Below are 27,426 nucleotides of genomic sequence, written 5' to 3'. Positions count from 1 at the left end.
ATCCGGCTCCTTGAAAGGGTAATGGCCGGGTTCCTGCCCACGCCGCGGCGCCGCAGCCTTCACATCACCTTTCCCTTTTCGACGTCGGACAAGCCACACAGAGTCTAAGGGCCACAGAGAGCGTCTGCAGAGAGCGCTAGATCGCCGAAAAGCAAGGCTAAAGCGCGGGCAGGCCCAAAATGGAAGAGAACGTCCATGTCCGAGTTTCCAAGTTCGGGAGGGCGCAAGCTGCATCGTCCCAAGTAATATATATCACATTGATGTTCTCGCCGATCGAGAACCATCTCGGAAGCTAAGCGCACCTGAGCAAGTCGAACCGCCAGCCTAACACAGCAACGGCTTGACCGTTCAAACTGGCATGGTTCATGCATTTTCACCCCGCCGTTTGTTTTACTGTCGCCGCTGTCGGCAATCAAGACCATCCAGCCACCAAATCTCTACTCAAAATCACCAGCACAGAGCTCGCTGTATTCTCTTCGCATTGGAGGGAGGCATTGAGCCGAACCTCACATGGCCCTCAAAACAAGACTAGACTAGACTTACCCCAGCATGGCTTTGGTGAGTTTTATGTGTTCGTGTGGAAGGCATCAGGGCGATTTGTTCGCCTGTTGTCCTCTAGGCTCTCGGAAGAAGTCTCTCGACCATGTGGGGACCTTGACTATTGAATCGACTAACAGCGTACCAAATGGGTCGAGGTGGATCACTGCAGAGCTCTGACCATGACCGTGCCTTCACGAGAAATGTCACAGGAAACTTTGCACAGCCGGAGTGAGAGCTGTCTCTCTTCGATGTGCTGAGTGCTCAGTACATGAATAGTTACTGCTGGGTGAGTGTAGCAAAAAGCAACAATAGCTGTCATTTGAGCGGAGCGGAGCTCTTTCCATCTGCCGGAGCAAAATTCCTGCAGCAGCACATGTACTCGTCCAGGACTGCCTGCCTTGAGCCATCTTTTGGGTGTGTACGGAGAGCATGGTGCGAACACATTGTGAAGTCCGATGGAGAAGAACATCAAACTGCCAGGTCGAACCTGCATCTGTGCAGAAACCTGGTACGAAAAAGTTCCTGACGTGATGATCGACTTCGCATGATTGCGGAATCCCTGCCAGCCACACTGCCTATGTACTCCGTAGTCGATTTGGAATCATCAGCGACTGGGTGAGCGGGCATTAACTAGTGGTTTCTCTCCAACTTTCCGGTTGTGGCTGACCCTCCAGAAGTTTGGGGTTTCCTGATCGATTTAACCAACCCAATCCTCGACAGCTAAAATGCACTTAATCTTTCAAATTTATTCTGGGCAATCAAGCAACGGAATACTTTGCCACTCATACATCACCTGCTCTCCCGCTTTCTCGCCCACTCGCTGCTGGGCTATTTTTCCAGCAAAAAAGCAAGCATATCTGCCGCATCACGCAGACATTTTCGAGCCAAGCCGGCTTGGCATATTCAACAGCCGATCAAACCAATCAGGGCCGTGCGTTTTGGCTGGCAGCTCGCGGTAATGCAAACCTAATTTCTCCCTCTTGATGGCTTCAATCTTGCCGAAAAGTCTGCTCTGAAGAAACTGAAGGCGAGGAAGGTTACTCATGCAGAGATATGGACTGCATGCATGTCGTATTGATGCCTCGACGGGGACACGAGTCACATCATTATACCATTCCCTCTGTTCCCGTCCGTGTGGCAACGTGGGGGAGGTTCAGCAATTCAAAACCAGGGAGAATCATTCTCCTAACCGTGGTTGCTCCTGGGGACCAATGGATCGTGGACCCTGCTGCGCAGCGTGGCCCTCCATTGTCATTCAGCCCATAAAACCGGACGGAACGTTGCACATACTTTGGGTTCATAAAGAGAAAAATTCCGCAGGTGCCGGACAGCCAGCCAGATAGTTACACACCATAACTTAAATGGGAAAAATTGACCTGGCCGAATATCTCTGGCCAACCAGCCCACCACTCCTTTTCATCTTGGCTCCGGTCTGGCCTGGCACCGGCAGAGATCTGATGAGCACCATTCGCTCAGAGCAACTCTGCAAAACGAAACGCCCCGCCTCACCAAGACCTGATCACGATCCCACCCGTATGGCGCATACCTAATGTGGCGCAGCACAGATCACATGTGGCTAGTGAGCATCAGAGCTGGTGATCGATGGCGAATGCTCACCTGTTTAACCCTTGCAGAGAGCGTTATATTACTTCTGAAGTGAGGAGATGTGGTCTAAATGGTGGAGATTTGCCAATGCATGTAGCCCAAGCGGTTAGAAACAGACGGTGAGGAATTTTGAGCCGTCCGGGCCCAACTGGATTTCGATGCGGCCCTTACTCCGATGCAGATACCTCCAGTGCTCCATGAAACACTTTGGGTACATTGTTTGACGCATGCATACGGGTGATATGGGGAGCCTCGCCGTTTTCTTTCTTTCTTCTTTCTTTTCTTTTTTTTTTTTTTCACGGGAATTGCGACCATGCATCAGAAGAGCGGTCCAGAAAGACGGAGGCAACTAAATGATCCTATGAGATTCAACGGTTTCTCTTCACCTCTGCGCATTGTATGGTGCAGCTGGCCCGTAACGACAGTTGCCAGTATGGTCTGGTGGCTATCTCATGAATATCGAATATAGGAATGTGATATGGGCATGGGCACTTGCGTGGTATTTCACCGAAATCTACTGATCTGCTTGTTCTAGGCCTTCTTGACATGTAAGCATAGCGGCAAGTGATGCTTGGACCAAGTGTGAGAGGGAAGAAACGTAAATACAGGCCAAAAATCTCACAGGGTGTTGATTGAAATTAGAGCCGGTTAGGAATACAAACAGGAAAATCATCAGAACCCAGCATCGTCAAAAAGGAAAAAGAGAAAAGAAATGAAAATTGGAATGTAAACGGACATTAAGTGCATATTGCAAAATATGCGAAAGCAGAGAGTGAGCAGGGAGAGGAATCTGATTAGGCCCAAAAAGTCAAAGAGAAATGTATCACAGAGCGTTCCTGGCAACGCGCAGTAGCCACCTCACATCAGCCCAGGCGCCTTTCTCAGTGGACTCTTCGGACTGGCCGGATGATGAAGAACTATCCGCGGTCCCTGTACTTTCACAGTCTGTTTCTACTTCGGAGCCTGGTTGGTCGTCCGCGTGGGTAAAGGCTACCTCTTTCCTAGCTGTAGCACTACTGACCAAGGCGTCATGTTCGTCTGCCCATTGGGTATGGACTATGGGAGAAGTCTCCTCTTCCACATTGAACAGCGCCCATTCAACCAGCCTGTCTATCCAAGGACCAAGGCCAAACCCTTGCTGGCGAGTCAGCCGTTGCATCTCGACCTCGCCGAATTCACTTTCTTCTTCGGACTCTGATTCAGAATAATTGGATTCAGATGAAGGGAAAGATCGGTCGAGAAGAGATGATCTTCTAGAAGTGTAGTCATAGCTTGCAGTTTCAACATCACCGTTCCGTGATGGGTTGTGGTCGTTTTTACAGCTCTGGGATATTATGGATCTCATTTCGTCACGGACCGTTTTCTCCACAAAGTCTGGGATAACTTCGGTTTGGTCGTGAGATGGAGTGGCGGGGACGCTTCGAGAACAGAATCCTCCCTCTGCCGCGGTCATGAACGATGCCCGACTGCTACGTGGACTTGGGAGTTGCGATTTCGACCCGCGTCTCGACAAAGCGATTGGAGTAGACACTCCAGAACGGTGTCTTCGCGCAGTCTGACTCCGATGCGGGTGCGGTCTGCGATTGGGCTCATGGTTCAAGTCCGAGACGAGACTCGTTGAGCTCTCCCGCTTCACAAGCCAGCTTTGGCCTTTCTCCTCGCGTGCTGAAGTTGCGAGGGCCAGTCCCGCTCTAAGAAGCCATTCATTATCCTCATGGTGATTCCGGACTCGTGGCAATCGTTCGCGCGCATTGTGACTCCGCGTCCTGTGATGGTGCGGGGGTCTTTGAGTGTTTAGCAAATCTAACCCGGTGTCACTCAACGGTGCAGTTTTCGATGACTTCCTCTTTTTATTCAAGTTTGTGAATGATAAATTTCGCGAGTCGGATAGCACTGGAGGAGTAGTTGGGACTGAACTGGTCGAATAGTAGGATGTGGTTGGAAGTTGAGGACGACCAGGGGGATCTCTCTCCTTCACCGGAACAGGGCCGTCCGAATCACCATCATCATCATCCAATGGAAATCTGCTGGTCAATGGAGCGAGGGAGATGTGTTGAAGACTGGTGTAGGACCGACGAGAGCGAAAGCCGCGTGAGCTGCTGCGAGAGTGGGACAGGGACTGAATGGCGTCAGTTATGGCGGCGCAGGACGTCTCCAAATGTGGCGCAGGAACTCACCTCCATCGTCGATGACTGAGGATAATCAAACCTGTCTCGTGGGTTTCAATTGAAACGAGACACGGTCTGTTAAAATAGATTGAGTCGTTGATAAACTTGGCGGCAAAAACTATGAGAAATTTGAGACAGGGTCCGGGCGTTTTTATCTAGTCTGGAGGCCGGACGACGTGATCGCGGGATCACCCGAATCGGAAGGTGGAACTGGGAAAGCCGTGCGAACTGTGATCAAGTCTTTGAAAACAATCAAGGACGCTTAATTTTCTCATATCCATGAGGAGCATGCAAATGTGGAAGAAGTGTGGTCTCATTTGCTGGGAAAGACATGGGTGACCTTGTCAGGTGCACGGACCAACACATTTATCCTTGAACGTCATGAAGTCGAGACATTTGCGTTTCTATCGCAAGCAACAGAGAATATGCAGCCAGAAAAAGAACAGTCACATTTCAAATAGATTACGATCCCTAAAGTTGGTATAGCTACTCCCCAGAAACCCCGCTAACAGCGCAAAAACGATGTCATCAGAAATCAAGAGTTCTATAAACTATCTAGCGAATCACCATCACCGGCACGCCATTGCTCAAGCAATCTTCCCCTTGTTAACAACAAACGCTTCCAGCGCCGAAATGGCCGCCCATAGTCGATTTTCGGCCTCTGGGAAGACGAGAGATCTCTCGCTATAGAAAACTTCGTCGCTAACCTCCTCGGGATGTCGTGGTAAGCAATGCATGAACTTCCAATTCTCTTTTGCGCCTCCTCGTTTAGCAAGCTCTGAAGTCACTTTAAAGTCTTTGAACGCTTCCAGTCTTTTGATTTTCTCGGTCTCTTGCCCCATCGAGATCCAGGTGTCGGTCACGATGACGTCTGCATCCTTGACGGCGACTTCTGGCACGGTGGTTTGTGTGAGATTTCCTGGTGACTGGACCCCTTCTCGTGCTTTCTGAATCAGTTCAACGATATGAGACGGAATCTCGTAGCCCCTGGGTGTCGCAACAGCCACATTTACACCCATCTTGGTCGCGGCGATCGCCAGGTCAAAAAGGACATTATTTGCATCTCCGACCCACGCAATTTTCAGTCCCTCCAATCCCAGGCTCGAGGGATGTGTTCCGTGTGTTGCAGATTGTGACGCAAAGGATTCATGGATGGTGAGGAAATCGGCGATTGCTTGCAGCGGATGGAAGGTGTCACATAAGGCGTTAATAACCGGCACACTCGAGTGTTTAGCCAAATTGGCAATGTCGGAGTGAGGTCCCACGCGGGCAACAATGCAAGATACCATTGAAGATATTACAACAGAAGTATCGTACAGTGACTCATTCACGCCCAACTGGATATCATCCTTTCCTAGAAACATGGGATGACCTCCCATCTTCACCACAGCGCCTTCGGTTGACACTCTGGTTCTGGTGCTGCGTTTGCTGAACATCATGGCTACGGTCTTTCCTGACAGCGCCCCCGTCAAGCGCTCAGGCATTGAGTCCGACTTGATCGTTTTCTTATAGGAAGAGGCATTTCGGACGAGAGTTGCGAATTCTGTGGGCGTAAGGTCTGCAATGGAAAGAAGATGTCGAGGCGTAGAAGGGGCATGAGAGCCGTTAGTATAAGGTCTCCACTGATTTTTCGCCATATTTCGACAAGCGTTGGCAGTGCTTCGTGTCGCAGATTGCATAGGGGAGGAATTGTACTTGTCAAGAGAGTGAGGGACGTGATAACCGCAGGTTTGAGAGAAAAGGGAGCAATGTCTGGGCACTTTGCGAATGCGGGAGAGTTGAAAAAGAAGGGAAGGAGTCGAGGAGAAACTAAAATTTGCCATCTTGAATCAGATCCAGATCTTCGGTGGAATTGATTTTTCCAGGAACGTTTTTGATGTGGAGCTCCTTTTTTGTTCTCCTGTTATGACTCTTCACAAAGCAGTCTTTGTCCGTCCACCGGAACCGCCCAGGCGCAAAGGCAAAATTGGGTTTTCTAGCGCCAAAGTAAAAAAAAAGAGCTAGCGTCGCATTATATAAGCCACAGTGTTTGGCTGGCGCTAGTCCAAGGGTAGTAAGGCGAATTCTTGGCGGGAGCCCAAGACGACACGCGGAGACTTGTGCCATGCCGAGGACGACGACAAGTGTATGACGCTCGGACCTTGCATGAGGAGCGTCCTCATCCACCGGTCTCGCATCAATGTCTATCATTTTGAGCAAATACCCTCATTCATTCACTTACTCTTCTTAGGATGTCTTCGCTCACTGACCTCAATGAGAACACTCCAGTTTTCTGAACAGTCAGCAGCAGGACGCGATGGCCGGTGCCGGTGACGAAAGCGCACCGCTGCTGGCTCGATCTGCATCTCCCTCCCTCTCTCGTCATTCTAGCTACTCCAAAAAGAAATCTACATCGGATCGGAATGGGGTGGCATCCGAAACAACCCCTCTTCTCTCGGGAGAGCATCAACGATCTTCTCGGGATGAAGATCACCGCTCCATTGCATCCTCCGCTAGGTCTGGCCAAGCGGTACCAGGTCAGCAAGTAGATAAAAAGGCTCGCAGGGTGAGATGGCCGATTGTGATTTCCTTGGCCAGCCTGTGCCTAGCAGTTATTGCTATCTTAGTCCTCGGCTTTGCTGCGCCCGCGACCGTTGAGGAGTATGCAAAGGAGGCCGCCATTGTTGAGCCTGTCGGAATATCAATTGCCGCGTTCACATCGTCTGGCGTCCGAACTAGAATCCAAGCTTCGTTCTCTCTCGACTCCTCCCGAGTGAAGAAACCAATTGTGCGGAATATAGGCCGTTTGACAACCTGGTTTGGGAAAGAAGTGGAAAGCGGGGAGTCCGATATTCAGGTCTACCTGCCTGAATACGGGAATATTTTGCTGGGAACAGCTACTATCCCGCCTATCAAGGTTAACATTCAAGATGGGCATAAGAACAGTATTGATTTTTTGGCTGACCTAAAAGCTGGAGATGTCGATGGAATTCGTGGAGTTGCCAACGATTGGCTTGAAGGGCGCCTTGGCCATTTGCGGATAAAGGGCGTGGCCTCAGTGCCGCTTCGCTCAGGGTTACTTCAGCTGGGTTTCCAGCACATTTCGGAGACTTTCGTTCTTCAAGGTCAATCCCTGGACAGACCTTTCTTAACCCCGTTTAATAGTTTAGTGCATATATGATTCTAACCAACAATTTTTAGACCAAGACCTCCCAAATTTCCCTGACTTTAACATCACGAAGCTGAATGTTCACGAGTTTCAATTGCCGGGGGAGCGTAGGGCTGTAGCTGCTGATATATCCCTTCACATTCAGAATGTATACGCCGTTGAAGCTACCGTCCCCGCCCTCACGTTTGAAATTATGGTGCCAAATTGTGCTCCTGGCGATGAGTACATTCGAATAGGAAATGCCACCAGTGATACTATTGAAATCGAGCCCAAAAGACCTGTCCTTGCGTCAGTTACTGGATTTATTTATGAGGTTCCGGATGCATTGATAACAATATGTCCCGGCAAGACCTCTTCCCCTCTGGATCTTCTCGTCCAAAGTTATATCAAAGGTCGCGAGACTTTCGTCTATGTCCGTGGGGGATCACTCACTTCTCCTACACTTCCGGACTGGCTAGAGGCCATATTACAGAGTGTCATCGTTCCAGTTTCTATTCCCAGCAAAGGGCTCTCAAATCTCATCAAACGGTTTTCCATGTCTCATGTACATTTTTTTCTTCCTGAGCCTTCTGCGAAACCAGATGCTCCCGAAGCACAGCCAAGAGTATCGGCTCTTGTCCAGGCGCTTGTTGACCTCCCTCAGGAAATGAACGTGCCTGTGAACGTTTCACGTGTTCGGACGGTCGCAGATGTTTACTACCATAGCAAGAAACTCGGTTATATCGATCTGCAGAAATGGCAAAATGCGACTGTTCGTCACATAAAAGATGAACTGGACAACTCCCCAGCTTTACTGGTAGAATTCGACATAGAAAAAGCACCATTGCGAATTGTGGATGAAGCTGTATTCGCCGATGTTATTAAAAAGGTGATTCTAGCTGGCGAAACGGTCTCCTTACAGGTCAAAGCCAATGTGGCTGCCGAGCTGGATACGGCCTTGGGGAAGTTCGTAATTCGAGACATACCAGCCAGCGGGGATATCACTGTGAAGGGTGAGTTGTGGCCTGTTTAACAGCCATGATAGGGCTTTCAGCTGACTTAGAACTTAGCTCCCCTGACAGGGGGCTTGGGCAACGTCAATCCCAAAATTGATTCCATCAAAATATCCCATACGACCGAGTCTACTATCTCCCTTCAAGCAGTTGTAAATTTTACCAACCCGACAAATTATTCTGCAGACATACCTTTCATCGACATGAAGCTAGCCTATAATGGTTCGAGCGTTGCCCATATAATGGGAGAGAATCTTTCCATATTCCCCGGTCACAACTCTTTTGTCAAAGTGCAGGGATTATGGAACCCCGCTGATGGAAACGGACAGCAAGGAGTAATTTCTGGTCGAGACCTAATCTCTCGCTATATATCGGGTAGGTACCCCCCCCCAATATTGGCCTCAGAGCATGATTTTCTGATTTTTTCGAAGGGTTAAATACCACTGTCACTATTTCACCGCATAACGGTTCCATTCCATTCTTACCAGAACTCGGGAAGGCATTATCGACGCTCGGGATTGAAATTCCAGTACCAAAACTTCGACTTCCTGACCAAAATGGCGATGGTGATGATGACGGAGATAACCCCGACGGTGGCGATGGGCCACACTTTATTAAAGATGCCACGGTATGGTCTATGTTTATCAAATCCATGGCGAACCACGCTTAACCATCTTGCCTTTTCCTTTTCTGCGCGCCTGAGTGCCTTCTATCTGGTCATCGCGTATTCCAATGCATCTCATGGTGATATTCGTTTTCTCTGGACTGATTCGAGCCTCCTTGCACTCTAGATGCATCTATGGACTTCGACGGCTGAATTTACATTGCTATCTCCCCTTACGGAAACAACGCTCTTTATTACGTCTGTTCACGCCACAGCGCTATATAACAGTACTTCTCCGGTCGGCAGGATTCAGTATAACTCCCCTTTCCCGGTCCCTCCAGGAGTTTCCATAACACCACGGCTTCCTGTGGAGTTAGACTTTGGAGGAGCAGGATATGAAGCTCTTAAAAAGGCACTTGGTGGAAGCTTAGAGATAGACGCTGTTGCGGACATTGGTGTCAAATTAGGGGAATATATGGACACGATATCTTACTGGGGAAAAGGCATCGGTGCAAAAGTACGACTATAACCAAATTGATGACAGATTCCAGAAAATGTGAAACTCCGACTAGTGGAGCGAAATACGATGACGACATGGAGATACACGGTTTGCTTTTTGGGCGTGTGCATTGGAGTTTGGGGGAGCTTTTCGGTCTATCATGCTAGTTCATTTGGTTTCGGCGGAAGATTCGGTTCATGGCTACAATGATGAAGACATTTCACTTCCTCGGTTCCAATTTTTTTTTTTTTTTTTTTTTTTAGCCTCTTATATGTCGATCGTATTCGATGCCACGTTGTTTGCTATAAAGAAACGCATCTATCCATGTCGATATTCGGGAGATGCAGTAGCTTACCGAAGCATAGTTAATTTTGGAGCGGCGGGGCTTGAGAGTTGCCCCAAGACTTTTAAACGATAAGTTTGGTCATAACGAAAGCAGCCGATGGAGGATGTGACTGTTCAAGTACCGGTCTAAGGCGCTGTTGCAGCCGTACGCGGTGGAATTGAACATAGGAGAAATTCAAACCTCTCCTTTGGTACCCAAGTCGATTGTGGCTATTAAGCACGCCAAGTTATTCTCATCGGTGGCCGACAGCCAGCAATCACATGCCTTAACAGGAGGCTGTGGATCGGCAAGCGTGAAGACTCATTGGTTCCAAGAGCTTGCGTTGGATTTTCTCTTTGCTTCTCCTAAAAGTGCATGGGATCAGTGGGATCAGTGGATGTCGCAAGCCGATAGGGGGAGCCTTCACGATCCATGGGCCGTCAACAAACGCAAGCACCAGGACGGCATGGGCTTGATGTCATCGTGCATCACCACCGCCTTGGTGCGGTGTTACTCCTGTCCTGAGATCGAACCTCTCTGATGGGTGACAAGCCGGCATGGAGGTTGCGCCAATGAGCGCGGTAAATCGTGAGATATCTCGGTGCCCGTCGGGATGTCCAATCCACTGATCGAGGAATAGAGGAGGGCGAACGGATCAACTCGATAGTTACCCAAGGTCTCACCGCATCGCGACCCAATCCCTTCTTTCATCATCAAGCCGAGACTGAGGGCGTAGATGCGGTGAGCAAACACATCTACGATAGTCATCTGCCCAAGTACAGCTCTAGTTTCAGTGCATTCGTATCTCTGTTGGGAGGGGGCCATTGTGGGAAGCCTTTGCGCTCTTCCCCCTCTCTTCTCCGCCTCGCCATGTCGGATGTTATAACCGAACGAATATCGACTTAGAGGTCATAGCACACGGAAATCGGTTCCTTCTTATGACCTCACCTTCTCCGGCTCTAAGCTTTGTCAATGATTCAGCACCACACTCGACCCGACGGTAACGGACACGATGCTATCGTTCCCTCAGCTTCGCCCCATGTACGCCCATGCTCACAGGAGTTAGCGCAGAGAAACCCTATCACCACACCCACACCCTTAATAGCGCCGCGATCAACGGTTTGTCAATCCCTGCGTATCTAAGTATGAGATCGATGAGATCATACCAAACGTCAAATCTCGTGTTTGACCAATACCCGGACCATATATTCCTTGTCCACACATACTCGGCATCACTCCTCTCACTGCCCCTCCTGAATTGTCCTGAGTATCCGATATGATCATCCCGGTCCTTGAAGATGAAGCCATTGGGTGTCCGTTCCTTCTTCTGTTCTTTCGTTTCTTCTTTTAGCTATTTGGTATCTCTGCGTGCGGGAAAGCTAAATTTGGTGAAACGCAACCTTAATGGCACTGATGCCTAACTCATCAGCACGATCTGCCCGAAAGAATTATCAATGTTACTCGAGGGAAGCGGGCGAGTGTCACGAGCGTGTGCGCTTCTTGTCGTCCATTTTTAGCCTCTCTTTACATCCGTGAGGTGTATAAAAGCGCGTGGCCTGCCATCCTGTTCCTGCTGCTCAGTACATTTTTCATTTCATGAATATATTTTAGCGCCTGCCTTTGTGATTATTCCCTCCTTACCTGTGACGGTCTGCAGGTTCAGGCTGATAGAGCTTTGAGGGTGCTCCTACGATACAATATCCATTTCATGTTTAGGTGTTTGGGCTCGAGTGCTCATACCCAATTTCTTCTCTGAACCCTTCCCCGACGAGAAGGTAATGATTTGCGCGGCTTACCCTTTTGATCTTGCAGCTGAATGACCAACTATCGGCCTGTCTGAGTGGTGTGTTGGCCCGTGTTCAGCCCTCATTGCTTCTATGATGGCTGATATCTTTAACAGGCTGCTTCCTGAGATCTGGCGAAAATTCTGCCTTAGGCCAACCTTGCGATCTCAAATTCCGACACCTACATTCAAGAACGCCCACTCCCTAAGATACTGCTGTTTGCTGGGAGTGCAAAGTCGATAAGAACGCAGAGTGAATAGTACTCTAGCAAGCGTTATACTTTTTTTTGGCCTGCTGTATCCGCTTCGTTACCGGTTAACGCAAATCCCCTGTCGGAAAGCTAGAACTCGGACTCTGGCTTCTTTGTCTCCAAGAAGCTCAAGACTTTAAGCCCAGGCTCACACTACAAAGTATCGACCGAGCCAAAGCCTCATTACCATTGGAAAGGACAGCACCTTCCGGGGAACAATGTGCCAGCGCATTATTTATTATCAGTGTGGATCGGTGGAAACCGTCTACTGCCAGGACTGTTCGTGCACGAGGAAGGTCGAGGACATCACAAGTGAGATGTACTGTGGCATTTGCAGAGACTGTACTCGTCGTTAGTACGTGACAGTGATGACGACTTCCCGCAAAAAGGATACCCGAGATTCTAAATTACGTTCCCACGGTGTAAACGGGAGATGTCTCGAATGCCAACCGAAGCCGGGATTAGGGGTGTGATTGTGAGAGCATGCAGAGTACGATATGTTGATCTAACGACAGACGAATTTCTTTAGTGACGACTGAGTTTTTCATATTGTATTTTTGACTTAGGCCCTATTCTTCCATTTTTCAACGTGATGACTTATGAGTTATGACTCCCATTGTTGTGGAGAATGAGATTTCAACATTGAGTTCATTCCTTTCGGATTGTGTGAGCAGAACCATTTTGACAGACAAAATAGAATGAAATTCCCAATACTCAAATAATTAGAGCTGCCCCAGGAACTGGTTGTAGGGCGGGAAGCACCTAAAATCTCGCTGGCAAATACTTGGCATTGAAACATGCAGACTAATAGAGCAAACCGATTTCAACAATGTAGTTTGAATTTCTGCTTGAATTTCCTCTTGCGAGTAAGAATATTTTAGATAATTAATCAGCCTTGAACAACATATTTCGCTGGTCCAAACACGCTTTCAACTGCCACTCCACGTGCAAAAGAGAGTGTTTTCATACACTTATTTATCCTGACAATGTAGATGAAAATACACCAATGGAGATATAAGTAACCCACAATCACTGGCAAACAGCATAATGATTGGGAGAGCTAGTAGGTTACAGAAGTTGCACATTAGCCTGGGGGAAGAGTGCTGGCGTCAACAACCTCGGCTGCCTCCTTCTCCATCTCCTCTGCCGTTGGGCCGATTGGAGAACGTGGCAGGGCCATGAGACCTGTGCGGGTGGACTCGAGGATGCCAAATGGAGCAATAAGTTTCAAAAACGAATCGATGCGGAAAGGTTTTGCAGAGCTAAGAGCGGCTTGTATGTTAGCCAGATGCTGGGTGAAAACGCACGGGAAATTAACAAGATAGTGAAACCATACAGTTCAACAATGCAGTTGTTACTGCTGATATCCAAGACCTTTCCTCCAAATTGGTGAGTCAAATGTGTGATTGCTTCGAGGTGTTCGTGTTTGTGTCTCAATGCTTCACTGGCAGCAAGGCTATTGGGGTGGTAGTCTGCGGCCCTTGAGAGATTGCCATTAACTTTTTCCACTTCACGCCTCTGAGCATCTTTATCCGCTGAGCCCTCCGCATTGGAGGCACTCTCGGATTCTAGTGGCATAGCTCCTTCGGTTGATGTCATTTCCCTGTGGTGCTGCAAGAGTTCTTCGAAAAATTCGGGGCCTAAGATGCTAACTTTGGCCAGAAGGAGTTCCCGTTGGACCAAAGCGGCTTCAGTATAGTCCAAAACAGCCCAGACAGGCACGAGATCATCTAATTGGCGCCGGGCTTGCTCGACGACGCCATCCAGACCGCGCAAAACGATAGTCATGCGAGATAAATCTTCCACCTCTGTATTGCACACAACCAAACTGTCAATGTTGAAGCCACGAGCGGCAAGAATGCCAGATATCCGAGAGAGCACACCGGGCTCGTTCTGCACCAAACAATTGAGCACATGTCGCTTCGGGGGCTTTGTGGATGGAACGGGAGTCTCATAAAGAATAGACGAGACGGCCGCCGGAGCAGACCAGGTTGGTGAATTTTCAGCAACCGGAAGCGGAAGTGGAGACCGACGATGGAGTGCCTTGTAGGCGAGCGCTGAAGTCGAGCTCGATGATGGGCGGACCTGGCATCGATTTGCTAACTGGCGAGCGACAGGAGCCGCATGGCTATTTTCAATACCGTAGGAACATCGCGCAACGGAGGTACGGGCTGCCCTCATGGCAGAACCTGGCCAGAAAGCCATTGTCGGGGGTGTTATAACGGCTTCTCCTCCGCTGAGGAGGGACCGGCGATTTTGAGAGAGCTGCTCCGAAAGATCGGCAGAAGAGAAATAACTAAACTCCGAGTAAAGATAGATGCAAGGCAGATATTATGGACAGACGGGCTAGCTGTCAAATCGCCTGAAAGCAACGAAAGAGAGACAGAGATGCCCGCCACACCTCACAAGTGCTCGCTGCTCTGAACGGAGAGCTCGCGATGAGTCTGGGATATATGGGGAAATCCCTGCAGGTGCAGTTGGGGCTTGCAGCATGAGTCACCTGACGCCGAAATCGGCCCCAGCCTCGTCGCGTCTGTGGTGGCTGTGGCGCAAAGGCTGGATGGAAGGGTGGCTGGATTGAACAACACGGCGCCTTTCCACTTTCGCGCTAGCGCCTGACCAGCCTGGATAATATGAATCTCCGAATCCCCGAGACCTTCTCTGTTTGATGACTAATCACGAGATCATTGCGCAAATTTGTCTCGTAAGGCAGCGTGAAGTTGCTCAATGAACGAGCCGCATCGCAGTTCTCTTACTTTTACTGTTGGCCTCCTTCGGAGTTTACGTGTGGCCATAGTTGATCCGAGATGGCGGATAGTGAGCGGCGCACGAAGCGATCCCGCTTTGACCAGACAGAATCCGAGCCCCGACGGTCCCGTTTTGATCGGCGCTCACGCTCTCCCTCTGCACGTCAATCTGAATCCGCGCGTGAACGAAGCCCTTTGAGTCGAGAACCCCAGAGCCCGACCAAGGATGACAAGAGGAAATCAAGCACTCCGCTTGACCCTGCTGCTGCTGCAGGCAAGTTTTTGCTTAACTCCGAGATCTAGAAGCCTATTCCCGCTAACATGGCATCAAAACAGCGGCTGCTGCGGCCAAGATCAAGGCACAGCTAGAAGCCCGAGGGGTCCAGCAACCTAGCACTCCGACCGTCCGCGCAGTAAGTTGTAAAGTCTGCATTTCTGCTTGCAGGTGTCTTCCCCCTTCGCTCACAGAAACCAGCAGACTGCCAGCCCCGCCGTGAAATCGCCCTCCTCAACGACGCAGCAGTTCCCGAATCTCAATGGTGAGATTTATATCTCCGATGGAGATTACATCAAAGATATTGAAGTGAACGATCTTCGAAACCGGTATACACTGACAAAAGGCGCGACGCAGAGAATGGTAAATATCTCTTATCATTCCCGCTGATATTCCCAGGCCCCTACTACCGAGGCTGCGATGCACATAGGTGTCGCTCATCGAAAGAACAAGTTTTCCTTTGTTTGTGATGGCTGGCGGTTGAAGGCTTACCCAACTTTTGCCTAGCTTCTGACACCCGCTGTTTGGCATCTGCTGACCTCCACTGCGTGACATATAGATCAAAGAAGAGACTGGCGCCGGTACGGCACTCCTCCATATATCATATTGTCAATTCTTCTTTATATGTTTGAGAACAGATTGCTCATCAGGTTTAAAGATGTCACTACCAGGGGAAGCTATCTCCCGGATAAAAGCATGGCTACTCCATCGGTAAGTGCTTTGAATTCCAGATTTTCGCATGTTACGCGTAGCAGCGGGGTTAATAACCCGGTCACTTGATAGAATCCACCGCTATATTTGCATGTAACGAGCACAACGAAAGAAGGATTAGAGAAGGCCATCGAGAAGATCGACGAGCTCATGAAACAGGAGTTACCGAACCTTGTTGACCAGCGAAGGTTTCAGCGCAGGGACCGGGAAACAGTTGAACGGGATGAATTCGGTCGCGTAAGTTGCAAAATAGAATACTGCATTATTTGTGTCAATTACTCACACTTTCCATAGCGTAAATGGCCCGAGGAACGCATACCTATTGGACTTGAGCCTCTCGCGGGGTTCAATCTTCGCGCACAAGTCGTAGGCCAGGGCGGGCAATATGTTAAGCATATCCAGCAAGAAACAGGATGCCGGGTACAAATCAAAGGGCGCGGATCCGGATTTAAAGAGCACGGTACCAATCAGGAGAGTGATGAACCCATGTATCTTCACGTTCTGTACGGATTCCCCTCCCCCGAATGAGGAGTGAACATACATTCAGCTGACAGGATTACAGAGGCCCAGATCCCAATGAGGTGCAGAAGGCAAAGGAACTTTGCGAGGACCTCCTAGCAAATGTTAAGGAGCAGTACGAACGATTTAAAGAGCAGCCTCCACCACACCGAGGATACGGGGGCGGATATGGCCAACGTGACCGCCACCATTACGGAATCGGTTATAGCGGAGGCTATAATAATCAAGGTTCTCCTCAGACACCTGCCCTGAGCCCACCAACAACAAGCGCACCAGGAACAACGCAAGCTCCAGGAGCTGCAAGCTCGACGGATTACAGCGCTCAATATGCGCAATATTACGGCGGTTCTGACCCATATGCGGCGTATGGAGGGTACCAGAATTATGTCGCTTATTATCAATATTATCAACAGCAGGCAGCCGCACAACAACAAGCCCAGAGTACTTCTGCATCCCCGCCGCCTCCTCCGCCTGCCTCTGAAGCTCCTCCGCCGCCTCCCCCGCCGTCTTCGAGCACCCCGCCCCCGCCTCCGCCCCCTTCTTCAGGCGGATACAATGCTGTGGGTGCAATCGGCCTTTTCTCCTTTGCTGAAGCTAGTCCCTAAACTAACATTTTTCTAGGTTCCCCCTCCACCAGGATTATAGGCTGCGCTCTAAGGTATATTAAATGCCGGGGGCTAAATGTACTTTTTTTACTCTGTCTCAAAATGAGCAATCGCCTTGGCGTTAAGTGTGATAAAGCCATGGAAACGCACTTGAAGTAGGGACTGAGATATGGAGATTGAGTTTACTTGTCTGCCACTGTACAATATTCTTGTTGTCCCCCTTTCTGAATTAGGCTGCTAATTGAATATTGCCGGGTCAATTACGATCTCTATCACACGTATGACGACGTACTGTATCTAGACATCGTATTTCACGCATTTCTCTACGATAAGCTTGCCTAAAGAACAAAATATCCCTGCTCTCCGGTTCCTGTGCTATATCCAACTTGTCCAAGTGCATCGTGAAACCATAGGGAATCATGATTATATGGCTCATATTTCACGAACACCCTTCACATAAAAAACGGCCAGCCAAAAGGATATGAAACCAAGATAGTGGGATTGCTTCCTCATATGCATGCTCTCGCATGCTGAGTGCGTTGCCTAATTGGATTTGTCGGCTGTGTAGGCCGTAAAGAATAATCGAACTTCTCTTTCGCAAAGACTTGGCGCCCTCCTTGCAGAAGTCGCAAGCATAGTCACAAATAGGACGTGTGGTGTTAGTAGGGATGTCTATCGAGTGATCCCCTTGAGGTTCAGATCTTGATCTTTCCGAGAGTTCAAGTTCTAGGTCTTCTGAGAATTCCTTGATAATCTCGTGCCTGCAGCGGTCTGTCTCTTCGCAGTACCGTATCACCTTTTCAAAACTCTCGAGCAGGGCATGTCGGTTTCGAAATTTAGTCTTCATATCGTCACTAAGCGCTTCATACGCGCGCTTCTGATCCGCATTGGGCGGCCCCATCACTAGCACGCCTGCTTCGATCATTTTAGCATCGAGCATACCGGCGTTACAATCGCGGAGGATACGCTCGATGACACGTTCTCGTGCTTCCGGGTTATAGTATACTATAGATAATGCCGCACGACCGTCTCGTCCCGCGCGGCCAGATTCTTGGACGAATCCCTCGAAACTACGTGGCGGAGTCCAGTGAACGACAAATCGGACATGTGGGTTATCGATACCCATCCCAAAAGCGTTGGTCGCAACCACGATGTAGAAAGCTGGGTGCTCAGATGGGTCGGCACCTTTTGAAGGATTTTTAAACGGAGCTGCCCATACAGTTTGTATGCTGGCGCGATCGCTAGCTGGTAGGCCTGCATGATAAGCGACTGCTTTAATTTTCGGGTTGATAGACGCGGAGAGTTTCTCAGCCAGGTCACTGGAGATAGCTCGTAGAGGGACATATATTATTCCAGAGATTGGAGGGAGAAGTGTTTGCTTTTTATGAGGCAGGCTATCGGAATCCTCGTTTTGTTCGGCTAGTCTGGCGACTCGACGCTCATGCATTCCCTTAAGCCAGGCTAAAAGATCATGCATTTGAGCCATCTCAGGACCTGCGGACGTGTGCGACTGCTCAGGGATGAATCTCACACAGTAGTGAATGTTTGGACGCGCAGAAGAGGTGCCAAATCTTCTTAAGGTGGTCGAGTCCAGCCCAAGCAAAGAAATGATATCGGTGCGAACCCGCCTCGTTGCAGTGGCTGTGAGTGCTGTTATTGGAACGGTTGGATTCTGTAGCTCTCGTCGAAACCAAGAAAGCTCCTTGTATGCTGGGCGAAAATCATGGCCCCATTCACTGACGCAGTGTGCCTCATCGATCGCGATCCGATTCAGCTCCCCTTGGGAATGCACCTGCTTGACATGTCTTCGAAATGCCTCCGTTTGACAGTATTCCGGGGTTACGTAGAGAAGGCGAATGTGAGGATGGCCAGAGAGAATGTCTGCGATAATAGCTTTACGCTTAGAGTGAGGGGTTGTTGAGTTGATTGTTGCGACCGGGATCCCATTTGCTTCGAGGGCGGAGACTTGGTCAACCTGCGCGAAGAGTTAGTCAGTATCGCGCAATAGATCAAACGCCGTTACATCATTTCACCAAGGATATTGTAAGGAGCAAGCCTACCATCAGCGATAGAAGCGGTGAGACCACGATTGTGACTATTCTCCGGCGGCTTTATTAGTCCACATGTCCGCGAAACAGATCGAGAAGATCCCCACGCACTTCCATGGCACACAACTGCGGGCAATTGATAGCACAGGCTTTTACCGAAGGACGTTGCAGCCTGGAGAAAGACATCATGGCCTTCAATCACAGCTTGGATAACTTCTCGTTGAAGAGGGCTGGTGCGATAGCATATTAGAATTGGGGCTGCTTCATAAATAGTATCTGAATGAGAGGAAGTGCCGGGGAAAAAGTTACCGGAATGAATTCTTTCCAAAGACACGTCGCAGGGTGAAATCAATATCAATATGCTGGCGTGTCATCCCGTCGCCATATTAAATACGGAGCTTTCGCTATCTGTTATCCCAGGATATCTCGCTTTGGTTGGAAGCCCGGTCGTCTTGGGGGCCGTTCGCATCAAGCATGCTGCCGCTCTCGCTGCGCGTTCCAAGGTTTGGAAGAGGGTCGCGACGTCACGGTCATGTGATTCTGCCGTTTTCTCGCTGGAATCGAACTTATCAAAGGCAACTCGGTTCGAGTTTGTAGTGATAACATCAAGCATGTTAAGCGTAACTGGCTGCGTTTCTGCTCGAAGGTCAATTATGCTCTCTTGATTTGCAATTTCGAATGCATCTTTTCACCATTACTGTTCTTTTAAAGGTTACTCTGTATAACAAATTTCGTCCATCATAATATTTACAAGATAGGGCAAACCCAACTGTGCTCTCGGAACATCGTCAGATCTTAAGGACGTTTATCAGGCAAAAGTTCGTACAGGACTTTGTTTACAGCGACAATATCCTTCAATCTCTGAGCCTCTGGGCGCCACAGAGGCTTGATCTGGTCCCAGACACCAAGCACCGCCTTGGGTCCACCGCAAACAGAGTGTGCTCGGAGGCAAGCAATAACAATTCTTCGACCAAGGAAAACGCCGTGTTCGTAATAGTACTCGTCCTCCTCATCGTCATAGTCATCATCATAGCCATTGGCCTCCAGAGCCTCGCTCTTGGAGTATGGATTGAAGACGCCGGGGCCCATGATTTCACCAGAGGTCTTCAGATCATTCTCACCATTGTGTGTAGTTATTCGCCGCAGATTTGGTTCATCGGAAGTGTCTTCAGATTCACGATAGCGTTGATTTAGTCGTGTCTCCCATACCAGCTTGGAAATTCTTTGTTGGACCCGAGGCAGATCTCGCTGTTCCGATTCGTTCATGTCGCGTAAAAATGAAGTCCACGCTCGCCTCAATCGCTCAAGAGTCCAGTCTGACTTCCTTTTGTTTCCGTGTTTTGCGAATCCCTCGAACAAAAATAAATAGACCATCCCTTGTGGGGGGGAATGGAATGTATTTTCCATGTCCTGTAATAAACTGAGGAAACGTTCAAGATCGCCGGATATGAATGCATGATAAGACAGGAATATATGAAATGTCTTCCCGTCAGGCGCTAAGGGGAGTGCCCCCTGCAGCGCTCGGTGATGCTTTGGTAGCTTGTCATGCAAAAAAGCCGCCACACTGAGAATGCGGCCGATATACTTGCTTGCTTTCCGATAGGACATATAATCATTCGACGGTAAGTGAGACAATGGCAGCCCGGATTCGCGTTGGTCCCTAACGATCTTGTTGTGGAGACTCTTCATATTATCGTACATTTGCTCGGCAAGTCCCAAGTGTCCCGTGCGAATCAAGGATGCCATAACACAGTTAAGGACGGCTGTATCGACGAGCTCTCCCGCGTTGACAAAGTCATGATATGCCTGCCGGACTGCCGCAGCGTCTCCCTGTACACCAGAGTAAAAGATCTGTGCCACCCTGCCAAACCGCGAGAAATCAATACCTCGTTGCCGCATCTCTAAAATGATTTTATCCGCAACCTTGTACTGGCCAGCTTTTATGGCAAGATCAAAGAGCATGTTAAAAACAAGGCTGTTGCTTGTCACCTTGCCTTCATATTCCATGCGTCGCCAAACACCAAGCGCGGATCGAAAAGAAGTCCTTGATACCTTGTCCGAGCTCTTGCCTGCTAGAGCAATCGCGGCTGTCCAAAGAGAGGGGGTTAAGGGGAGAGATGCTTCACACATGTCTTCGATGAGAGAAAGATAACGCATGGAGTCATGGGGGTGCCGCCGGGGAGGGTTCGCAAATCGGTGGAGTAGGATCTTGCGACTCCAGTAAGAAAGGCAAGATATTCTTGGTGACGGAAGGCGTCTGTATGCGCGGAAAAGCGTCCTGTTTGAGACCGAATCTTTCCCCAAAAGGGAGATGAGGCGTTTAACCCCTGGGGTTTCCAGGTCATCTTCAACACCATCCGACATTTGACTTCCAAAAACACGCATGTCTGAATTCGGATTGGACAGAGCAACCATCAAGCCTTTTGTTCCCTCCTCATAGCCAAGGGTTCTGTGGAAAAAATCGAATAATTCCCTGTAGTTGGGATGGGGGGTTCGCTTTGCAGCCAAATACGCCTTTGGATTTAGAGGTGCGTCGGGCGGTAACTCCGATTTGAGAGATCGATATATGGATGCCTCAGAGCTGTTCAGTCCGGGGACGGGACGTGGCTCAAGGTATACTCTCTGAGCAGGGGTGGTCGGCCGTCCTCGTTGGCCATCTGTCGATTCGGACGATACCAGCACATGGGCGGCTTTTGCGGCGGAAAGAGGATTGGACGAATCCGAGAAAAATCGTCGAGTAGAAGGGGAATGCTTCTTGCAATATCCTGCTATAACAAGGGAACTGATGAAAATATCAGCGAGGGAGAGGACACAAAGCCTGGGCCGTTTGCGCAACAGTCGCGTGCCGGAAAGCTGGTCTGAATGGGAACGCATGTGTCCCATTGACTTGGAACTGATGAATATGTTGCAAGAGGTCTTAGAGCCGAGTTGTTTGTGCCTTTCCAAGCAATTAATGAAAGACATGAATCGGATAACATCGTGCCATCTATACTGCAACTCGTAGAAGGGAGCTTTTGGTTGCAGCACGGGGAATCGTATCGTATTCGAGATCAGGAGATTTCAAAGTTTAAAAAAAAGAAGAAGAAGAAAGAGAAAGAAAAGATTTACCTCTTCCTACAAGGCACAGAAGTAATCGTCCATCAACTGAGGACTGGCCGTCCGGAGCTGTTCAACGTCGGCATTGCTGGACGCCCGTCACAAAATAAAATTTGGGCGGCGATCGCATTCCGTTGATTTGATTGGCTTACTTGCTCGACGCGGACATTCGCGAAGACATTTTTCGACTTTTCAGCTCGAGCAACCGGCTATTGCCAACTCACAATTGATGATATCCTCACAATTAACGTCAGATTCACGGCCCTTTTGAGACTGGCTATATTTAGGGCTGGTAGCTTCGTCTTCCGTCGAACCCGTCGTCTCTCGCCGTCCCCGGAGGTTTGGAGCGAAGCGAGGGAGCAAAATGGGAAAATTCAACTTGGGCGCTCTCCGCGTCAGACAAAACGCCCTTGCACAGAAATCAAGCGGAAAGATCTCGCAAACACCATGCTGGGTTGACATTGTCTCCGAAATCCCTCCGGCCACGGTTCTCGTGCGCAACCTCCCACAGCAACATGCGCTCGTCCAGCAAAGAGTAAAAACATTACCAGGAAAATCCAGACCGCAAACCGTCATCGAAGAGAGAGAAATTCGTCGCATCAAAACAAAGAAAGCCAGTCGCATGTTCCAGCCCATGCAAATACGCTACGAAGAAGATGAGCTACGAAAACAGTTCTTCCAGGACCATCCGTGGGAGCTTGCTCGACCGAGAGTAGTGCTTGAGACGAATGGAAACGACCATGCCAGATATGACTGGTCAAGATTACAACAACGAGGAAAACGCCTGGATGGCGAAAGGTGGGTGCCTCTTGCTTGCAATAAAGGCCTTAGATATTCAACAAAAGAGAAAGAGAACTAACCGGTTGCGCTCGCAGTGTCGTTCAACGCCAGTTATACCTTCTCAACAACGTCCCAGATATCACCAAGGGAGAAGCTTACGATATAGCCCGCCGAGAGTTCTATCAGCTTCGGTTGCAAGAAGATATTGAACGAAGAGTTGCACAAGAAGAGGCTAGAGCCACAGGTGCCTACTTTGGCCCAGATATGATGCAGGTCGGCATGGAGTTAGAAAACCAAGAGTATGATAGATGGAAAATCTGGGCAGAGAAAGAAGCAGAGCAGGCATCACAACGTTTGGCTGCGTTCGCCGGCGCAACCGGTGGCGCGAAGGAAGAATCGGACCCAGCCATACTACCGGAGCTTGAAGTGGCCGAATCTACCTCCGAGTCCGCACAGCCCGCGGAGATACGCACAGGGTGATGTTAGGCGAAAAGGGCCTGCGATCATTCTGCTTATAAACTTATACACAAGGCACACCACCTTTGTATGTACAATATACTCCGTACTCTGTAGCACATTAGCTTTACATCACAATACTTTTTGAGACACATCTGTATCTATACGCGCCTGGGGGTCCTGTCCTTTTGGCCAGGCTTCTCGCTTCAGGAACATTGCATTCCGTTGCTCTTCGACTCTTCCAGCCCGTCCTCGCTCCCGGCATCTCCCCATCTACCCTCATCTACCCTCATCTCTCCATCTCTTGAAAGACAGTATTCATCACGTGACCTCACTGGCGGGTTTCAAGTTGGCCCGCCACAGAGCACCATCGCGAGATCCGTCGATCATCTGCGGGAATTGGGCCCGGTTTGAGTTGCAGAGCCCATCGGCAAATCGCAGAGGCTGCAAATTCCATAGCCGACAGATTGATGGCATGCTTGCTAGAGCCATGGCGATTTTGTTGGGTCCTTGAGCAGCTTTCCTATCCTTGAATGGCTCAGCTAAGGTAACACGCTACACCCGCTTGCAGCCATTGGATGCTCAGTCCGCTTGGGAATCGGGCGATAACACAGGCTCATTGCATCGCTTTTACTGGTCAAGATCCTGATGAATGAGGTGACTGGCTTTGGAACAGACTCCCTTGAAGCATTCCTGTCCCGCATTCAGTCACTCTTTCGTCGAACCTCGAATAATCCAATTCACCTACCATTACCTATTATGTCGCTTTCCACGATCCTACGCAGACCCTCCAGGCATTTTGCGGCTATCGAAAATCATTAGAGGGAACATATATTCCGTCTAGATAAGCCTACCTTTGTGAAACCTCCCTTGCTGGCCAACTGCGCTCTTTCATTCGCGCCCGACCAACATGAGCCGCACCGACGACACAACATGGGGCCCTCGGCCAGGTCGAAGTGACAATCCTGAAGAAGCAAAGGAACAGCAAGCCCACACTGGTGGATCTGTGTCCAACCACGGGCCTCCTGCCCGAGATGATACCGCGCCCGCACGAATCAACCGGCCTCCTCCATCTAAGTTGCTCTCGCGAGAAGAGACCCTACAGCTTACCAAAAACGCTGTTGAAAATGGGCTCCAAGAGACCAAGCGGTCCTTGGCTGGTAGCGAAGCAGTGGGAGATGTGGTGCGGCCTAAATTAACAATTGATCTTGGGCACAAGAATATCGGCTGGGTCCCCGATGAAATAGTGGATATCATAAAGGACGAAGTTGCAAGGTGAGCCGAATTTGGTTTCGGACCTTGATATGTGATTCGCTGCTCACTCCTGTTGGACAGGCTGTCATTGTCGAACAACTATATCGACCAGATTCCTTGTCGATTTCAAGAATGCATCCATCTCCGGTATCTCAATATCAGAGCAAACAACTTTACGGAATTTCCAAAAGGGGTACGTAACATTTTTTGATGTTGTATAGCCCGTTTATCTGATTTAAGCTAGGTCTATAACCTCTCCTTTCTCGAAATTCTTGACGTGAGCCGGAATAAGATCACAAAAATCCCTGAAGAAATACGAAATCTTACGTCTTTACGAGTCCTTTCAGTCATGCAAAACCTCCTAGAGGACCTCCCGAGCGAATTATCCGATATGAATAAACTCCAAGTGTTAAAGGTGTCTGGGAACTCGCTGAGATACCCCCTGAAGCGGATCATAGACATGAAAGAAGCAGATATAACGACTACCGAGATGACTGATAACGAAAAGGAAAGCGCATTAACGGCAGAGCTCAAAAAATATTTGAAAAGCAGACAGCCTGCTCTCCTTGATATCGACAGCATAACGGATATAAGGTGGGTTCCCTTCTAGCTATCAGTTGACCCATCATTAACGGCCCTTTGTAGTGATAGCGCAATGGAAACACCGAAACCACCAAAGAGAGGAAACAGATTCCCGGTCATTCCCCGTTCTAATGGCACGGAGTCGTCGCAGGATTCGAAATCACCATCGTACTCGCGACCTCCTCCCATCCCTATTCGCTCCCACCATCGAATGGCATCTGGTCAGAGTAGTTTTGGGAATAGCAGTATGAGTCGATTCAGATTCCCTTCAGCCAGTGAACGGAACCGAAGTAATAGCGAAGGAGTCATTCAGGGCCCAGGCTCTTTGCAAAACAAACGCCTGGGCATGGTGAGTCGAATGAATGACCTAGGTACACTAGACGAAGTCCGGCCGTATCGCAATAGCCACTTACGTGGCTTAAGCCATGGCTCATTGCTTCGAAACCAACATAGCACGACCTCAAATAGCAGCAACTGCTCTAGCCCAGGTAGCCCCAAAGAACGAAGGCGGTTGCGCGAGGGCTTTGTTCGGCGTATGTCAAGTTTGCCAGAATACAAAATCGAACGAAAAACAAAGGTCCCCATCATGGAAGCCGCCAAAACCCTTCTTTACTCACTTTATCAAGTTCACCCTCATATATCGGCTCTAATCAACGTGATCAGGACCGAGGAATGCAGGAGGACTAGTCTCGAAATTGTGTTCTACAACGCATCCACTCACATAGAGCAGCTCAACGAAGCGCTTGAGGTTGCCGAAGGGGCTAATTTACAGGATGTCGATACGATGAAGCGGCTATCGGAGGCCGTCAAACATGAATGCGATACATGCATCAATGCGTACATACATGTTGCTACGCAGTTCCGCCATAATATTGCCAAGATACTATCTCTTGTTGATCCAAAGTACGTAAGATCATTGCTACTCATGATATACGGGAGTATAGCCGAACTCCGCAACGTTTACGTCAACCTTGGAATCAACTTTAAAGGCAAACGACAAACGGGCCTGATGAAACAGGGGATTTCGGATACGGCCAGGAAAGTTCCTCCTATCAATACTTGCGATCGAGCAGTCACTCCCCCAACTCGTGAGCGGCTCCAACCTCTTAGACGGCTTAGAAGCGAGACGGCGATTCAACAACAGAACCCCGTTCCTATTCTCTCTAATCCATCCAATCCTAATGCAAACGGCTTCCCAGGTCTTACGAGTCAGCCTTGGCTTTCAACCACGAGCATGGGAACTCGAAGCCGCTCAAGCAGCAGGTCCAACACTCTCTTGACTTCCTCGGGACCCTCATCTCTGGCCAATACTCCTCGGTCTGGCGAATCATTTGGCACCCTTCCCACGTCAACAATTAGCCGTATCAACCCGAATACAGGGCTGGACGAGTACGAAGAAGAAAGAATTTTTGAAAAGATATTCGTCCAGCTTACTGCTGCCTACCGAGCTGTACTGCAAGCCGTTCCTGTCGCGTCCCATCAATTTTTACAGTGCTTAGAACTAGCCGAGTCAACGAAAGCCCCGCAACCAATTCATTCACTGTTAAATAAACTCATTTCCCGTTGTCGTACCTGTATCGATGTCGCCGAAGCACTTCAAATTCGGTTATCAACCATGAAACTAAAGGAGCCCGGGGGTGGGATGAGAAACCAGCGTGAATTTTGGCAACTATGCAAAACTTTCTTACAGTCGTTTGTTGAACTGGTGATCGACATGCGAGAAGCCAAAAATCTCCGGCTGCTTCCACCAGACATAGTCGCCATTCTCCGACCTGTCCAGAAAGCCAGCAGAGAGGCGGGCAGGCTAATAGACTCCTCACCCTGGTCCTATCTTGCGGAATTGAATACATCCAATCCATCGACAGTTCTCCCACCATCCATGCACCCTCATCATATGCAAACATATTCTAGTTCGACAATGGGCTCAGGGACAACGGGATCGCTTTCTTTGACGACGGGATCATCGCCACAGTCTAGCGCGATGCCAGCCACACCATTGAGTGCCGCTTTAGGCCCTGCAGCCCAAGCCACGGTGCCATCCGCCCCGGTCAGCGCATGTAGTGATCGGTTCTTTGCGGGCAACTTATATGAGAGGGCGGATTCGCTGCTATCGATGTCCGGACCGGTACCTCTCTTTGTTCGTCGATGACGGACTACCTAGATTCATCCTAAGTGGACGCTAGATACAAAACGCAACCGCCCGCTTCTTTAGTCGCTTTTCACAATCTATAAGCTTCTACATTACTATTGTCGGACATACTTTTACGGTGCAAACTCTTCCCGTCCTCGGCCTCCCGATTTAGCCAAGTTTTTTTTTTTCAGTGATGATTTATACGGCTCCAGTATCATCCTTGATCTATCTACTGCTTAATTCTCAAATTGCATTCCGGGCTAAGATTCAAATATTTATGATCTGGCCTATGATGAACTTTCCTATTT

The 27,426-nt window shown here is 49.3% G+C and overlaps 12 protein-coding genes across 12 annotated transcripts; 5 read left to right on the top strand and 7 right to left on the bottom strand.

Annotated features, from left to right (window-relative positions):
- Positions 1–365: 365 nt before the first annotated feature.
- CIMG_13765 (uncharacterized protein) lies at positions 366–1,264 on the top strand (the record flags this gene model as incomplete). Its single annotated transcript, XM_004446379.1, has 5 exons — positions 366–558; positions 678–768; positions 853–1,048; positions 1,131–1,155; positions 1,215–1,264. The coding sequence occupies 5 exons, from the start codon at positions 366–368 to the stop codon at positions 1,262–1,264; spliced, it is 555 nt and encodes a 184-aa protein (XP_004446436.1).
- Positions 1,265–1,405: 141 nt separating this feature from the next.
- On the bottom strand, positions 1,406–1,789 carry CIMG_13764 (uncharacterized protein; the record flags this gene model as incomplete). Its single annotated transcript, XM_001244644.1, has 2 exons — positions 1,406–1,598; positions 1,731–1,789. The coding sequence occupies 2 exons, from the start codon at positions 1,787–1,789 to the stop codon at positions 1,406–1,408; spliced, it is 252 nt and encodes an 83-aa protein (XP_001244645.1).
- Positions 1,790–2,968: 1,179 nt separating this feature from the next.
- Positions 2,969–4,328, bottom strand: CIMG_04085 (uncharacterized protein; the record flags this gene model as incomplete). Its single annotated transcript, XM_001244643.1, has 2 exons — positions 2,969–4,264; positions 4,323–4,328. 2 exons carry the CDS (start codon positions 4,326–4,328, stop codon positions 2,969–2,971), a joined length of 1,302 nt encoding a protein of 433 aa, XP_001244644.1.
- Positions 4,329–4,739: 411 nt separating this feature from the next.
- CIMG_04084 (ornithine carbamoyltransferase, mitochondrial) lies at positions 4,740–6,226 on the bottom strand. Its single transcript, XM_001244642.2, has one exon. It carries the CDS (start codon positions 6,134–6,136, stop codon positions 4,901–4,903), a length of 1,236 nt encoding a protein of 411 aa, XP_001244643.2. The 5' UTR covers positions 6,137–6,226; the 3' UTR covers positions 4,740–4,900.
- A 220-nt stretch (positions 6,227–6,446) lies between these two features.
- CIMG_04083 (uncharacterized protein) lies at positions 6,447–9,691 on the top strand. The gene is made up of 5 exons (XM_001244641.2): positions 6,447–7,417; positions 7,494–8,453; positions 8,511–8,828; positions 8,885–9,081; positions 9,245–9,691. Exons 1-5 carry the CDS (start codon positions 6,610–6,612, stop codon positions 9,584–9,586), a joined length of 2,625 nt encoding a protein of 874 aa, XP_001244642.2. The 5' UTR covers positions 6,447–6,609; the 3' UTR covers positions 9,587–9,691.
- Positions 9,692–10,391: 700 nt separating this feature from the next.
- Positions 10,392–10,706, bottom strand: CIMG_13763 (uncharacterized protein; the record flags this gene model as incomplete). Its single annotated transcript, XM_004446377.1, has 1 exon — positions 10,392–10,706. One exon carries the CDS (start codon positions 10,704–10,706, stop codon positions 10,392–10,394), a length of 315 nt encoding a protein of 104 aa, XP_004446434.1.
- A 2,032-nt stretch (positions 10,707–12,738) lies between these two features.
- CIMG_04081 (acetolactate synthase, small subunit) lies at positions 12,739–14,339 on the bottom strand. Its single transcript, XM_001244639.2, has 2 exons — positions 13,252–14,339; positions 12,739–13,177 (listed from the first exon to the last, which is right to left on the bottom strand). The coding sequence occupies exons 1-2, from the start codon at positions 14,118–14,120 to the stop codon at positions 13,000–13,002; spliced, it is 1,047 nt and encodes a 348-aa protein (XP_001244640.1). The 5' UTR covers positions 14,121–14,339; the 3' UTR covers positions 12,739–12,999.
- Positions 14,340–14,702: 363 nt separating this feature from the next.
- On the top strand, positions 14,703–16,874 carry CIMG_04080 (KH domain-containing protein). The gene is made up of 9 exons (XM_001244638.2): positions 14,703–14,936; positions 14,999–15,075; positions 15,141–15,299; positions 15,496–15,517; positions 15,595–15,647; positions 15,720–15,884; positions 15,942–16,150; positions 16,210–16,726; positions 16,788–16,874. Exons 1-9 carry the CDS (start codon positions 14,723–14,725, stop codon positions 16,809–16,811), a joined length of 1,440 nt encoding a protein of 479 aa, XP_001244639.2. The 5' UTR covers positions 14,703–14,722; the 3' UTR covers positions 16,812–16,874.
- A 186-nt stretch (positions 16,875–17,060) lies between these two features.
- Positions 17,061–19,239, bottom strand: CIMG_04079 (RecQ family ATP-dependent DNA helicase). The gene is made up of 4 exons (XM_001244637.2): positions 19,129–19,239; positions 18,931–19,049; positions 18,832–18,866; positions 17,061–18,746 (listed from the first exon to the last, which is right to left on the bottom strand). Exons 1-4 carry the CDS (start codon positions 19,191–19,193, stop codon positions 17,211–17,213), a joined length of 1,755 nt encoding a protein of 584 aa, XP_001244638.1. The 5' UTR covers positions 19,194–19,239; the 3' UTR covers positions 17,061–17,210.
- Positions 19,240–19,484: 245 nt separating this feature from the next.
- On the bottom strand, positions 19,485–21,975 carry CIMG_04078 (uncharacterized protein). Its single transcript, XM_001244636.2, has one exon. The coding sequence runs from the start codon at positions 21,781–21,783 to the stop codon at positions 19,615–19,617; it is 2,169 nt and encodes a 722-aa protein (XP_001244637.2). The 5' UTR covers positions 21,784–21,975; the 3' UTR covers positions 19,485–19,614.
- Positions 21,976–22,127: 152 nt separating this feature from the next.
- Positions 22,128–23,207, top strand: CIMG_04077 (mitochondrial 37S ribosomal protein RSM25). The gene is made up of 2 exons (XM_001244635.2): positions 22,128–22,713; positions 22,791–23,207. Exons 1-2 carry the CDS (start codon positions 22,280–22,282, stop codon positions 23,173–23,175), a joined length of 819 nt encoding a protein of 272 aa, XP_001244636.1. The 5' UTR covers positions 22,128–22,279; the 3' UTR covers positions 23,176–23,207.
- An 854-nt stretch (positions 23,208–24,061) lies between these two features.
- Positions 24,062–27,410, top strand: CIMG_04076 (RAM signalling pathway protein domain-containing protein; the record flags this gene model as incomplete). Its single annotated transcript, XM_001244634.2, has 4 exons — positions 24,062–24,426; positions 24,487–24,598; positions 24,650–24,999; positions 25,051–27,410. 4 exons carry the CDS (start codon positions 24,062–24,064, stop codon positions 27,134–27,136), a joined length of 2,913 nt encoding a protein of 970 aa, XP_001244635.1. The 3' UTR covers positions 27,137–27,410.
- Positions 27,411–27,426: the final 16 nt, after the last annotated feature.

This window comes from Coccidioides immitis, assembly GCF_000149335.2.
Source record: "Coccidioides immitis RS genomic scaffold supercont3.6, whole genome shotgun sequence".
Taxonomy (NCBI): Eukaryota; Fungi; Ascomycota; class Eurotiomycetes; order Onygenales; family Onygenaceae; genus Coccidioides; species Coccidioides immitis.
This window is presented reverse-complemented; position numbering and strand designations above follow the sequence as displayed.

Excerpts from the sequence above, each read along its gene's own strand:
- CIMG_04080 (XM_001244638.2), top strand. The coding sequence starts at position 14,723 with ATGGCGGATAGTGAGCGGCGCACGAAGCGATCCCGCTTTGACCAGACA. Across the intron at positions 15,648-15,719 it reads AAAGCATGGCTACTCCATCG|AATCCACCGCTATATTTGCA; the intron begins GTAAGTGCTTTG and ends GTCACTTGATAG. Across the intron at positions 16,151-16,209 it reads CCCATGTATCTTCACGTTCT|AGGCCCAGATCCCAATGAGG; the intron begins GTACGGATTCCC and ends ACAGGATTACAG.
- CIMG_04078 (XM_001244636.2), bottom strand. The coding sequence starts at position 21,783 with ATGTCTTTCATTAATTGCTTGGAAAGGCACAAACAACTCGGCTCTAAG.
- CIMG_04083 (XM_001244641.2), top strand. The coding sequence starts at position 6,610 with ATGGCCGGTGCCGGTGACGAAAGCGCACCGCTGCTGGCTCGATCTGCA. Across the intron at positions 8,829-8,884 it reads AATCTCTCGCTATATATCGG|GGTTAAATACCACTGTCACT; the intron begins GTAGGTACCCCC and ends ATTTTTTCGAAG. Across the intron at positions 9,082-9,244 it reads ACTTTATTAAAGATGCCACG|ATGCATCTATGGACTTCGAC; the intron begins GTATGGTCTATG and ends CTTGCACTCTAG.
- CIMG_04079 (XM_001244637.2), bottom strand. The coding sequence starts at position 19,193 with ATGACACGCCAGCATATTGATATTGATTTCACCCTGCGACGTGTCTTT. Across the intron at positions 19,050-19,128 it reads TTTGGAAAGAATTCATTCCG|CCCTCTTCAACGAGAAGTTA; the intron begins GTAACTTTTTCC and ends CTATCGCACCAG. Across the intron at positions 18,747-18,831 it reads CACCGCTTCTATCGCTGATG|GTTGACCAAGTCTCCGCCCT; the intron begins GTAGGCTTGCTC and ends CTCTTCGCGCAG.
- CIMG_04081 (XM_001244639.2), bottom strand. The coding sequence starts at position 14,120 with ATGGCTTTCTGGCCAGGTTCTGCCATGAGGGCAGCCCGTACCTCCGTT. Across the intron at positions 13,178-13,251 it reads AACAACTGCATTGTTGAACT|CTCTGCAAAACCTTTCCGCA; the intron begins GTATGGTTTCAC and ends AGCCGCTCTTAG.
- CIMG_04077 (XM_001244635.2), top strand. The coding sequence starts at position 22,280 with ATGGGAAAATTCAACTTGGGCGCTCTCCGCGTCAGACAAAACGCCCTT. Across the intron at positions 22,714-22,790 it reads AAACGCCTGGATGGCGAAAG|TGTCGTTCAACGCCAGTTAT; the intron begins GTGGGTGCCTCT and ends TTGCGCTCGCAG.
- CIMG_04084 (XM_001244642.2), bottom strand. The coding sequence starts at position 6,136 with ATGGCAAATTTTAGTTTCTCCTCGACTCCTTCCCTTCTTTTTCAACTC.